Source organism: Perognathus longimembris, chromosome 28, assembly GCF_023159225.1.
Source record: "Perognathus longimembris pacificus isolate PPM17 chromosome 28, ASM2315922v1, whole genome shotgun sequence".
Taxonomy (NCBI): Eukaryota; Metazoa; Chordata; class Mammalia; order Rodentia; family Heteromyidae; genus Perognathus; species Perognathus longimembris.
The window spans coordinates 74,069,449-74,082,882 of record NC_063188.1 but is presented as its reverse complement, the minus strand read 5'-3'; the positions used below and the strand labels follow the sequence as shown (position 1 = coordinate 74,082,882).

Below are 13,434 nucleotides of genomic sequence, written 5' to 3'. Positions count from 1 at the left end.
TGACATCCTGCCTCACCACGCACAGGCCCAGAAGCAATGAAGGTAAGTGTTGATGCACTGAAACCATGAATGAGAAAAAGTCAAGTATTTGGTCACAGGGATGAAAAGTGACTAATACAGAAAACTGTGCAAGGCATGGGGTCGTTGTGACTGTTCTTGATCATGTGGTATAGGAGGGAGCCTTTGGAACTAGTTTGTGGGAAGAATTTTGAGAAGTTTGGAAATACAGGATTTTTTTAAAAAAAGCTTATAATGCTACAAGTAGATGACACTTTATTTTTAGCCAATCCTGGAGCTTGAACTCAGGGACTTGAGCTTTTTTGCTCAAGCCTCAGAAAAAAGACCTAAAATAAATGCTAAAAGTATATACACTAGTTTATCTACTGGAGGAAATTTTAAGGCAGCACAGTATTCAGGCTGTGGCATGAGTATTATTTGTTTTTGACACTTTAACAGTGAAAATTATTAGCAAACACCAGAGAAGAAAGATTGGGAAAACTTGCAGTTTGGCCATAAAAAGTGTGTGTTTAAAGTTGGGGTCAAGGAAAGTGTGATTGCTGAAAAACTTAGCACCATTGAAAAGATGTCAAGTACTCTGCTTCTGGACAATAGGAAAGAAATGGCCAGGTCCCAGCTATAACAAGCTCAAGGATGTAAAGGTATAGACTCATTTGAAAGACTTGGGCCCTGCTGGCCTAAGACAATCTAGGGAAGTACTTCCTCATGTTTACTTATTCAAACACTCAAAGGTTTCAGGAACTGTGGTCCAAGTGGGCCTAGTTAGTGCTAAAGCTGTTAGCAGACTTCAGAGTCATCTAAATGATGCTGGTTTTACTAGCATGCTGAACATGAATGTTACAGAGTTGTGGAGATTTCCACACAGATTTCCAAGAAAAGCCTGAAAGACCAGATGATATGGAGGGTTGGAAAAGCTGTGGGCAGCCCCTGAGAAGGTGATATGTGAATCTGTGGGAAGGGAAACCAAAGAGAGAATGGAGACCCCAGGAAATGAGAGATGTCAGAAACATGAAGCAGCAACACAACATCATAGGGGAAGGCCTTTCCCAGCCCCTTGCAGCTCACATCATACCCCTTCAAGTCCTGGATACCAGACACAGAGCTTAGAACATTTATATTTGTCTTGCAAAGTTGGAGTCTTTGCTCCCACTCCTCCCTTACAGAATGAAACTACTCTGTCTCCTTGTATTTGTTTTTTAAAAATGTTTACAAGGGGGCTGGGGATATAGCCTAGTGGCAAGAGTGCCTGCCTCATATACACGAGGCCCTAGGTTCGATTCCCCAGCACCACATATACAGGAAACGGCCAGAAGCGGCGCTGTGGCTCAAGTGGCAGAGTGCTAGCCTTGAGTAAAAAGAAGCCAGGGACAGTGCTCAGGCCCTGAGTCCAAGGCCCAGGACTGGCCAAAAAAAAAAAAAATGTTTACAAGGGCTCACAGCTAAGATCTTGCTTTGAGTCTTTGCTTTGACTTGGCAGGCTGTTAAGTAATGTTGGAACAACTGAGACTCTGAAGACTCTTGGAGATGGCCCCAGTAGAGAATGCTAGAAATGCAACAGAAAATGGTCCCAAAAGATCAGGTGCTGAAGGTTAGGTCACCAGCTCATGACACTATTAAGAGGTGAATTGAGCCAGAAACCAGTGGCTCATGCCCATAATCCTAACTAATCAAGAAGCTGAGATCTGAGGATCACAGCTCCAAGGCAGCTGGGGCAGGAAAGTCCAGAGACACTTACATCCAATTAACCACTGGGGAAAAAAGCTCAAAGTGGAGGTATAGCACAATTGATGAAGCACCAGTCTTAAGGCCAAAAAGCTAAGGGACAGTTTGAGGTCTCAAATTCAAGCTCCAGTATCAGTGCCCCAAAAAGTGAATTTATCAGGATCACTCTAACCTAATCAACTGATTTTACATTAATGCATTCATAATTTGATAGCATTATTAGAAAGTTGTGGGAACTATGAGAAAGTAAGTAGGCTGGAGGAAGTGGGTCATGGGGAGGTATATCTTTAAGTATATTTAAAGTGTGTCTCTTGTCCCTGACTCCTTCCTCCTTTTCTCTCTGCCTCCTGTCCACCATGAGGTAAGCCACTTTGCTAAGCACATGCTGCCTGGCCATGCTTTTTTAATTTAATTTTATTGTCAAGGTGACATACAGAGGGGTCACAGTTACATAGTAAGATAGTAAGTACATTTCTTGTCCAACTTCTTACTCCTCCCTCATTTTCTCCCACTTTTGCCCCCCTTTAGTCACTCCCCCAAATTGTACCGTTAATTTCCAACATATTGTCTTGTGAGTATCCTGATATTTTGTCTTGTTCTGCACAGGTCCGGGAGACAAGTCACAATGGACTAAAATCTCCAAAACCATGAGCCCTCACTTTCTTCAAGCTGATTTGCTCAGATATTTAGTTACGATCACAAACACATCTACATTGCAACAAGGACAGCCTTTCCAACAAATGGTGCTGAAAATCAGATGTCCACAAGTAGAACATCCCAGTCCCTCCCTCTGTACAAAAATTTCAACAAATGTTGGGCACCTCTAATCCTAGCTATTCAGGAGGCTGACATGTTGGCTTAAAGCCAACCTAGGCAGAAAAGTTGGGGAGACTTTTTATCTCTAACCAGCAAAAAGTCAAAAGTAGAGCTGTGACTCAAGTGGTAGACATCCAGCCTTGAGCAAAAAAAGCTAAGGGATGGTGCCCAGGACCCGAGTTTAACCCCAGTACTGATACACACACACCAAAAAAAAAATCAACTGAAAATGGGTCAAAGTACTAGTGAAAGGCCCACAACACTGAGGGAAACATAAGAAATACTTAAATATATAAGCATAGGCAATGCTTTCCTGAACAGGAGTATGATTGCCCAAGAAATAAAATTAAGACTTGACTAATGGGATTAGGTCCAATTAAAAAGCATACACATTAAGACAGGAAACAATCAATCTAATGAAGAGAAACCTATGGAATGTTTTGGTGCTATGGCTTCCTAACTAGAAAGATCTACAGGTGCACCTTAGGGATGATGACTACTCAGGAGATGCCAGACTTCATGTTTTGCCAGACTGTTTTTAATCAAAGCTGCCCTAGGAATAAGACATACAGATAAAAGCCATTAATGGGGCTTGGACTTATAAGCATAAAATGTTCAGCCCTTATTTCAAGACTTCTGCTCCTAACTCTCAGAGATGATATGCATTTATGTGTGCATATTGAGGTGGGACAGGGTGGGCAGACCTGTATGGATTCTGCGATGAGCTTTCAGGTGAGAGCTTTTGGTGTACACTTTGCTGCATCCTGCAAAGTCACATTGGTGAATCCGTCTTCTCTTCAAGTCCAGTGATTCTTCTCCCTGCATTTGGGCCATTGTTGTTGGTCTGAGCAAAGAAAGAAAGATAAGGCCAAAGAATAACTTTAAAATAAAAAAAAATCTTGCATACAGTGGTACCACCTCATCCAGTTTTCATTTATGCAAATTTAACGCTAATTCTCCAAGAGAAGAAATTATTGGGATAATGCAAGCAATTCTTTCAACAAGGCCATTCTGCTCAGAAAGTGAAGGTCCTTGAGAAAGCATATGAGGTCATAATGTTTCCTTGGGGAGTTGTGTTCCCAGTGTGAACATTTGACTTCAATAAGTGGCACTATTCTTGTGCTTCAAGAAATCCATTTTTCATACAACATGATGATAAACACAACACAAGGACTGCCAGTTTGTCTCAATATTGGAAGGCCAAGCTGTTGTAATTTATAGAAACTAAGAGCATACAACTATGATGTATGGGAATTTGAAGATTCTTTTCAAGGATAAAATTGATGATGTACAAGTGTAATATAACTGCACCATAACATGCACACTTGTCCACACAAACTCACATATCATATTTGGGTAGTTTATGTACATTTTGTTGTCTTCATTTTGAATTGTCAGATTAGAGCTACCTACACACACATACACACACACACACACACACACAATGAATGTGAGCTTGCACATGCTCACACACATCACATGAACAGAGACTTGAAGACAGAAGTACTCACTCATGGTGCAGTCCCTGCAGACTCTGTAAGGCTGAGGATCCACTTTCAATTGCACTCTCCTCACTATCACTTGGAATCTCCAGTGGAGACATGGAAGTAGGATCAACTTTCACTAAAAATAAAGAAAAGGAAGAGTGTAAGCAGAATGTATGTGATTCTACAATCATTTTCGGGATTCTCAGTTTAGCCTACATTAAGAAGAGAAAGTAAGATGGAAATGCAGGGTGGGGATGAGGGGGAGGAGAGATGAGAGAAATATATTTGTAGGGAAGACAAGAATAACCTTTCTCATAGGTGGAATTATAGTTCTGTCCCACCACACCCACCTATTTGTTGAGATTTGATTTCCCTAACTTTTTTTTTACCCAGGCTGGCCTGGAACTGCAACCTTTCTAATCTCTGTCTCTTGAGTAGTTTTGATTACAGGCATGAGCCACCATGACCACCAGGTGAGCATATACCTTTAAACATTAAGAGGATAGTGTTTATGAATATTACTCTTGAAGCGAGAAAAACTGGAAGGAATGAAAAGATTCTGAAGATAGAATGACTCAGAGGAGAATACATGGAGAATGTTGATACTCACCTGATCCAGCGTTTTTGCCATCTCCTCCAATGAGTGGGACCGTAATTGCTGCAGGGCTCCCATCTGCAGGCAAATTGGTATACACCATGGGCAGAGACTGTACTACCAGTGGGATGGTCTTTAGTCCACCTATTTTATTTGGCAGACTGACTGAGGGGATGGTGTGAATAACATGTAAGATCGGTTGGCCACCAGTCCCCTGAGAGGAGGCTAGGATAGAACCTGGAGTAAGAACAGCAGGGATGTTTGCTGAAGTGCTCATGTCAGATGTTGAAGTGGATACCACAAGAGCTTGGGGAGCAGACAGTGGCTTGGGAGGGCGTATTGGAGCTTGCAGCATGCTAGCAGGCTGGAGAGGAGCCTTGGGTTTATGAAAAGAGAGATCAACCGGTTCCACCTGGGGTAGGTTGAAATCATTTGCCAGAAGTTCTTCTGGAGGTTCAATCTTGATGTCATTAAACAGAGCTGGGTTCTCCATGGAGCTGGTATCCAGGAGTGGTGGAGATGTCATACTACTTTTATCTGCCATGATAGAGTGATCTCTCAGTTGGATAGTACCCTAAAAGAAACAAATCAGAGATGCAAGATAGCTATTGAGCCCCGTGGCTCATGCCTGTAGTCTTAGCTACTCAGGAGACTGAGATCTGAGGATTCCAATTAGAAGCCAGACACTTTTATCTCTAATTAAACAACAGAAATAAAAGACAGAAGTGGAGCTGTGGCTCAAGTAGTAGAGGACTAGTCTTGAACAAAAAAAGCTAAGAGAGAGCACCCTAGCCCTGACTTTAAGGCCCTGTGTCCCAGGACTAGGACATACAGAAAAAAAAGAACAGCTATTGTTAGTACCCTAAAGAGACAGGCAAAGCCAGGCACAAAAGGTTCAGGCTTCTATTCCTAACTACTCAGGAGGCTGAGCTCTGAGGATCATGGTTCAAAGACAGCCTGTGCAGGAAAGTCAGTCAGACTCTTATCTCCAAATAACAAGATAAAAACTGCACATGGAGGTATGGCTCAAGTAGTAGTGAGCCAGAGTGCCAGCTAAACAAGAGTACAAGACTGAGGTCAAGCCCCAGTACCAGCACGAAAAAAAGAATACCCTTCCCAAACACAAAATGCCTTGTCCACTGAATCCTGCAATTTAATTTAAGCTCTTATCATATTTCCACATTTCTCACTTGTTGTTTTGGTGAGAAAGTTCTGTTCTCTGATTAAAGAGGCAGAATCCAAGAAATCTCTAAGGAAGAATAAAACAAGGACAGCTTTTCTCATATTCTCCCATGGTCCTTAATAATATTCAAAGTAAAGTCTTAATTGAAAGCCTAAGAAGTGGTCCTATGTAATATTACTGTCTATAGGAAGTGGATTGTGGGTACAGATGTTTTAATAGATACAAATTGCCAATAGACAATAAGGAGAGACCTAGCTAATATTTCAGAGACTTTCTGGACTATATATTATAGGCCAAGAAACCTAGGGAAGCTGAAAATTGAATCTTGAAGTGAAGACTAATTTGATCATTTTACTCTCTTTTGCCCAAGGGTATTTTGAAGATGCTGAGTACTCCCTATGATAATGCTATTAGCATAAGGCCTCATGCTTAGTTGGTACAATAATTTTACTGAAAATGTGTTATTCAAAAATATCTAAAATGGGAACTAACAAAAGTATAGAAACTGAAGAACATGTGAAATATTCTTATTGCCCTGATAAGATATGTTACAGGGCCTTGCACCAACAAGTTATTCTGAGTTGTGCTTTTGACAAGCCTACCTTGTATCTGTAAACTGTTTTTTCTTTTTAAAATTTTTTTATTTTAAGTAGTTATACAAAGGAGTTGCCATTCAACAAAGTAGTATATGAATGCAATGAATATTGATCCATGTCACCCCTTCCAACATTCTGACCCATCCCTCCCATGTCTGTCAATTCTTAATCAAAATCCTAACCACAATAGGGCTTGACTCTCTCTTGTCATCATAGCACAATTTTGAAAGAAATTTAAGAAGGCTAGTTGTGTGTATTTTAGTGTTTTGACAGTAACTTCCTTAACACATTCCATCACATTTCTCCTTTAGAATCTATCACTTTCAAGTGTGCCTGTTTCATCTCAGATTTGTGTGTATGTGAGGGCTTGAACTCAGGAACTGGAACTGTCACCTGTCTTTTTTGCTCAAGGCTGGCTCTCTACTATTGAGCCACACTTCCACTTCTGCGGTTTTGCTGGTTAACTGGAAATAAAAGTCTCATGAGCTTTTCTACCTAGGCTGGCTTTGAACTGCAATCCTCAGATCTGAGTAGCTAGAATTACAAGCATTAGCCATCAGCAACCAGCATCGATATAAGATTTTTAAGCTAATTTGAGTTTGCAAAAAAAGAAAGAAAGAAAAGTTTAAGTTCCAGAAAATAGCACATACGATCCTCTACTTCTACAAAGAAATCCAAAAAAAGCTAGGTCGATTTCAGAAATATATAAGCTTTTTTGAGCATTTGGTGAAGATAGCCTCAAGTGAAAGAGTATCAGGAAAAAAAACTGTTAAAAAAAACAAACAAGTTTCTAGTTTTCATTTATTTGAAACAGCTCTGCTGTGGAGCTTGAAACTGGGGAAGGTAAAAGTAGAAAGAAAATGAAAAAAAGAAAATACTCCAGACAGTACAGCAGGTAAAAAGGAGAGGAAGGAGTGTTGTCATGGTAACAAAATAAAACCAGGCTCCTCCCTAACAGAAAGGTTAATGGCTCTTTTTGTAGGATTTCTTCAAGCATGGCTCTAGGTTTCAACTAATCATTTTCCTACCTGGGTTCACATATGCATACACACACATATATTGTGAACATTCGTCATTTAGATCAGAAAGTCAGCTTGACCATCTGAAACTCCAGTCCTTCATAAAGTCAAGAAAACAAGAGTTGAAGGAGATGGATGAAGATTATTAAAGCAAGACTTAATCTAAACCTAGAGGAATTTTAAATCATTTATCACCACCATCACAATAGCATCAGGAAATAAAGCATTGCAGGACAGAGACAAGTGATTTTTATACAAACTAATGAGCTAGACATTATTTTTTGTATGTATATGCTAGTACTATGAACTCAGGGCCTGAGAGCTGTCCTTTAGATTTTTTCACTCAAGGCTGGTACTCTATCACTTGAGCTATAACTCTGGATTTTTGGTGGTTAATTGGAGATAAGAGTCTCACAGATTTTACTGCCTGGGTTGACTTCGAATTGGGATCCTCAGAACTCAGCCTCCTGAGTAGTTAAGACTACCGTCCCAGGCCCAATGAACTAGGCAGTCTTAAGAAATTAGGATCATTTCATTTTTATAAAAATGACCATATGAGCCAGATGTGTTGATCGCCAAACTGAGGCAGCCTGGGCCTCATAGCAAGATCCTATCTCAAAAACCACCTCCCCCCAAAGTACTTAGGTTTGTACATTTGTACACATAGTTATTCATTATATATTTACTTAGTATCTAGCATGATATATGGAAATGTTAGTGCCTAGCATCAAACAGTGGGAAATATGAAAAAAAATAAGGAACAGAATAGAACCATGAGTAAAATCACACCATTACAGCCATCTAATTTTTGACAAAAGAGCCAAAAACATACACTGGAGAAAGGACAGCCTCTTCAACAAACGATGCTGAGAAAACTGGTTATCTACTTGTAAGAGACTGAAACTCTACCCCATCTCTCACTCTGTATAAAAATCAATTCAAAATGGGTCAAAGAACTCCAAGTAAGACCTGAAACTTTGAATCTAATACAAAAAAAACATAGAGAGAAGACACTGGATGTTATACAGGTAATTCAGTTTTGAATCGGGCTCTAATTTCCTAGGAAATAAGAACAAAAATTGACAAATGCGACCACAACAAATTATAAAGTTCCTGTAGAGAAAAAGAAACAACTACCAGAACTAAGAGCCAACTGACAGAAGGGGAGAAAATCTTTGCCAGCTAGATGAAAGGTAAATATAAAGAATATACAAAGAGCTAAAAATAACTGGAGAGCAATAAAGTAAACCAATTAATAAATGGGTAAATGAATTGAAAAGTATTCTCAAAAGTACAGTGGGATAACACATATATGAAGAAATATTTAGCATCCTTACCCATGAAGGAAATGCAAATCAAAACCATAGTAAGATTCCTTTTACCCTATCAGAATGTCAATCAAGAAAACAAACAATAGCAAATGCTGATGAGGATGTGGGGGTGGGGGAAAGAATCCTCATACACTGTAAGAATGTAAAATAGGACAATCACTACAGAAATCAGCATGAATGTTCCTCAAAAATGTAAAACTAGACATAGCTTACAACCCCACTGATAGCAGTCTTAGCCATGTATCTGAAGGACTGTAAATCATAAAAGATACCTGCATTCTATGATTATTGCCACACTGTTAGAGAAGCCAAATAGTGGAATCAGATAAGGTAGACAACAGATAGATGATGATAGAGAGAGACATAGATAGATGGTAGATAGATAGATAGATGCCACAGATATACCATGGAATATTATATAGCCATATAGGAAAATGAAATTGTGCAATTTGCAAGAAAATGAATAGGACCTGAGTATATCATCTTGAGTGAGATAGATAAACCAAGCACAAAAAGCCAGATATTTTGTCAAGTGCTGGTAATGGGGCATGAACTCAGAGCAGTCTTGTGCTATCACTTGGCATTTTTGCTCACAGCTGGCACTCTAACCCTTGAGCCATGTCTTCAGTACAGCATTTTGTGAGTTCATTGAAGATAGAATCTCTGACTTTTCTGCCTGGTCTGACTTTGAATCTCAATGCTCAGATTTTAGACTCCAAGTAGCTAGAATTATAGGTATGAGCCACTGGTACTCAGATTATGTGTGTGCAGGCACATGCATGTGTATATACATGTAAGCATGTGCATCTGTATATTATGTACAGGACATACATGTGCATAGTTATATGCATGTATGTATACATGTGGATACATGCACATATATACATGCATGTAATTATTTTGGTTCGTCATAGGACTTGAACTCTGGGCCTGGGCACTGACCCTGAGCTCTTTTGCCAAGACTAAAGCTCTAGCACTTTGAGCCACAGATCCATTTTCAGTTTTCTGGTGGCTCACTGGAGATAAGAGTCTCACAGACTCTCCTGCCTGGGCAGGCTTGGAACCTCAATCCTCAGATCTCAGCATCCTGAGTAGCTAGAATTAAAGGCATGAGCCACCAGTGCCTAGCCCCATATGTACATATTTTAGATCTAGGACTATTTAGGAGCCACCAGTGCCTAGTCCCATATGTACATATTTTAGATCTAGGACTATTTAGGACAAGGAGATGGGGGAAGGGCAAAGAAAGATGGAGGGTGAATAAATTCAAAATACAATGTAACTGTGAAGATGGAGTGAAAAAATCTCAATGGAAGCTCTTGATGAACAGAGGATTGGAGGTGGGGAAAAGAAAAAACAACAGATATACAAAGCAAAACATAATATATACACATCTGAAAACCCATAGTGAAACCCCTTGGTACAATTAATATACAGTATAAAATGAGTGACTGGAAAACAAAACAGACTCTTGGAGGGTGAGTACCACTAGGAACAGGGGAAGAATGAAGATAGTAAAATTGGATGAATATGGTAGAAGCATTCTGTTTACATGCATGAATATGGAACAATGAAGCCTGTTGAAATTGTTTTAAGGAGGGGGAGTGGGGTAAGGGAGAATGATAGAGGTGGATGCGATTGACAGGAATACAATGTATACATGTGTAAAAATATGACAGTGAAACCCCTATTGTGCAAACACAGTACACAAACAAAAATTATGAAAAACAAGATGATACTATGTTTTCTTTATCAAAGCATCAAAGATGTCTTTTTGGGTAATACATAAATGAAGTTACCTTATACAAGTATTTGTAAAGTTGTTTTATATTTTATTTATATGTTTTTATTTTATCATACATTAGAAAAATACTTGTAACATACTATGGTGGTCCCCTCAAATGACTTGTCCACATTCTATTCCCAAGATCCATAGACATTACCTTATTTGGAGAAGAGGTCTTTGCAGATATAATTAAGGATTTTCACATAGCATGGATCAACTGGACTGGGACTAAAATTCACTGGCTAGTTTGTTTATGAGTGTCAAAGAGATAAAAGGAAAAAATAATGTGATAAGACAGGCAGACATTGGAATGGTGGGGCCCCCATAAGACAGGAAATGCCTGTATCTACCAGAAACTGGAACCAATGTTCCTCTAACACTTCCTGATGGATAATGATGCTTGATTTAAAACTTCCTGCCTCCAGAATTGTAAGAGAAAAGCTTTAACTATTTTAAGGCATCAACTATGTAGTAATTCATTGCAGCAGTCTTAGGAAACTAATACACAAACTGAAAGCAAAATATCTCAAGATTCATTGGTTTGTGTTTGTTTATTCATCCATTAATTTAGTTAGCTAATTTTCTTTAAGAAAGAAAATAATAAGCTGGGCCATAGTGGCTCATGCCTGTAATCCTAGAAACTCAGGAGGCTGAGATCTGAAGATTGTGGTTCAAAGCCAGACCAGGCAGGAAAGTCCATAAGATTCTTATCTCCAATTAACTACCAAAAAGCTGGAAATAGAGCTTTGGCTCAAGTGGAAGACCAGCAGTTTTGAGTGGACAAAACACAACGTGAGAGTGCAAGACCCAAAGTTCAGATCTCAGTACTGGCAAACACACACACACACACACACACACACACACACACACACACACACACACACACACATGCACACACATGAAATAGAATGAGAAAAAGAATATAAGACTACATGAAAATCTGTGCCAAAATGTTAGTAACAGCAAATGGGTATGAAAGGGAGATATATATGACCATAGTAAGTTGAATGCTGTTCATACATTTTAACTACAAAATCTTCTTTCTAAATCTGGGCACTGGTGGTTCATGCCTGTGATCCTAGCTATTCATGAGGCTGAGATCTGAGGATCAAGTTTGAAAGCCTTCTGTGCAAGAAAAGTTCATGAGAGTCTTATTTCTAACTAACCACCAAAAAGCTAGAAGTAGAAGTTTGGTTCAAGTGAAAAAGCCAAACAAGACTACGAGGCCCTAAGTTCAAGTCTCAATACTAGTACACACATCAAAATTCTACTTCTAGGAAATAATCAGAAAGTTAAAACAGAGGGCAGGTGACAATGATGTGCTCAGATGTGTGGTATGGTGATCTACTAATTCAGAAAAGGGGGAACAGCATGATTGTCCTAAGCTAGACAGCCACACACTAATCCTAAATCATGATATAGACCAGGTGACTCCCACTCACTGGGGGCGATGCCATCATTGTATGAGAACACAGACTCCCTGTTTTTGTCCTATGAGACATGACTAGTGTTTAGCAGCCACAAGCTCCCTATCTTTACTCAAAACAAATATCCTGGAAATGCCAAACAACTTAGACCACTTGCTATCCAGAATTTTCTAAACACTGAGCCAATTTCAAAGTGCCTTCAAATCTTAGAACTCTTGTTCTATTTATATAATACCTGGGAGGCTGGGAATGTGGCTTAGTGGTAAAGTGTTTACCTAGCATGTATGAAGCCCTGGGTTTGATTCCTCAGCACCACATAAACAGAAAAAGCCGCACGTGGTGCTGTGGCTCAAGTGGTAGAGTGCTAGCCTTGAGCAAAGAAGCTCAGGGACAGTGCATAGGCCCTGAGTCCAAGCCTCAGGACTGACAAAAACTAAATAAATAAATAAACAAACAATACCTGGAAAGACATTTCTGGAGTTATTTGCACTGAGATTACACACTTGGGTGGCCATGTATGCTTGACAATATTTCACTGAGTACTTTCTGCTAAAGGTACAATAGATTTTTATCTAACACTCCTTAGTCTCAGCTTCTATTTGGTATTAACTATGACTAAGCTCCAGGAACAAGCATATGTTTTGCCACAATTAGCAAGTTTTGCTGTGCTAATAGTTTCTAAAAGGCAATACCTATAAGTAAAATAAGCAAGATATCAATTCGATTTTAATATCATTAAAACATCTACAAAAGGATCTCAACAATATGCACATGTAACTTCAATTCAGTTATATGCCATAGGCCAAACATTTAACAATCAAAAACGACTCTGAAATTGGGTGCTGCTTGCTCACTCCTATAAACCTAGCTACTTAGGAGGCTGAGATATAAGGATGGCAATTCAATACCAGCCCAGACAAGAAAGTATGAGATTTTTATCTCCAGTTAACTACTAAAAAGCCAGAAGTTGAACTGTGGCTTGGTAGAATTCTAGCCTTGAGAGGACAAAGCTAAAGGGCAGCACCTAGACCCCAATACTAGGACATACAAACCCACACCCATCTTCCTAACCTCCCACCCCCACACACACACAAAGAATTCTAAATAAAACCCTGGGAATAAGTACATAAACAGATGAATTCTATATGCAAGACTAGATATTCAGATTTATACATATTTTTCTGGCCACTGGTGGCTTATGCCTGTAAGCTTAGCTACTCAGATGGCTAAGAGCAAAGGAAGCTAGTCCAGGGCAAACAAATCAGCAAGATTCTTATCTCCAATTAAAGAGGGGGAAAAAGACTGAATTAGAGGTATAGCTCAAGTGGTAGATTGCTAGTAATGAAGAGTCAGTCAGAAGAGAGAAGAGAGAGAGAGAGAGAGAGAGAGAGAGAGAGAGAGAGAGAGAGAGAGAATAAAAGGGGGAGGGAGAAAGTAGAGGAATCCTGAAAGAT

General features: G+C 39.5%; 1 protein-coding gene across 3 annotated transcripts in view; it reads right to left on the bottom strand.

The window, feature by feature from the left end:
- Window positions 1-13,434, bottom strand: part of Klf8 (Kruppel like factor 8) — a 45,252-nt gene that overhangs the window by 14,218 nt on the left and 17,600 nt on the right. For all 3 annotated transcript variants that reach the window (XM_048336398.1, XM_048336400.1, XM_048336399.1), the window contains exons 3-5: window positions 4,654-5,212; window positions 4,068-4,179; window positions 3,261-3,400 (exon numbers count right to left, since the gene is read on the bottom strand). In XM_048336398.1, coding sequence (XP_048192355.1) covers window positions 3,261-3,400; window positions 4,068-4,179; window positions 4,654-5,212 — 811 coding nt within the window. The remainder of the gene's footprint in view (window positions 1-3,260; window positions 3,401-4,067; window positions 4,180-4,653; window positions 5,213-13,434) is intronic.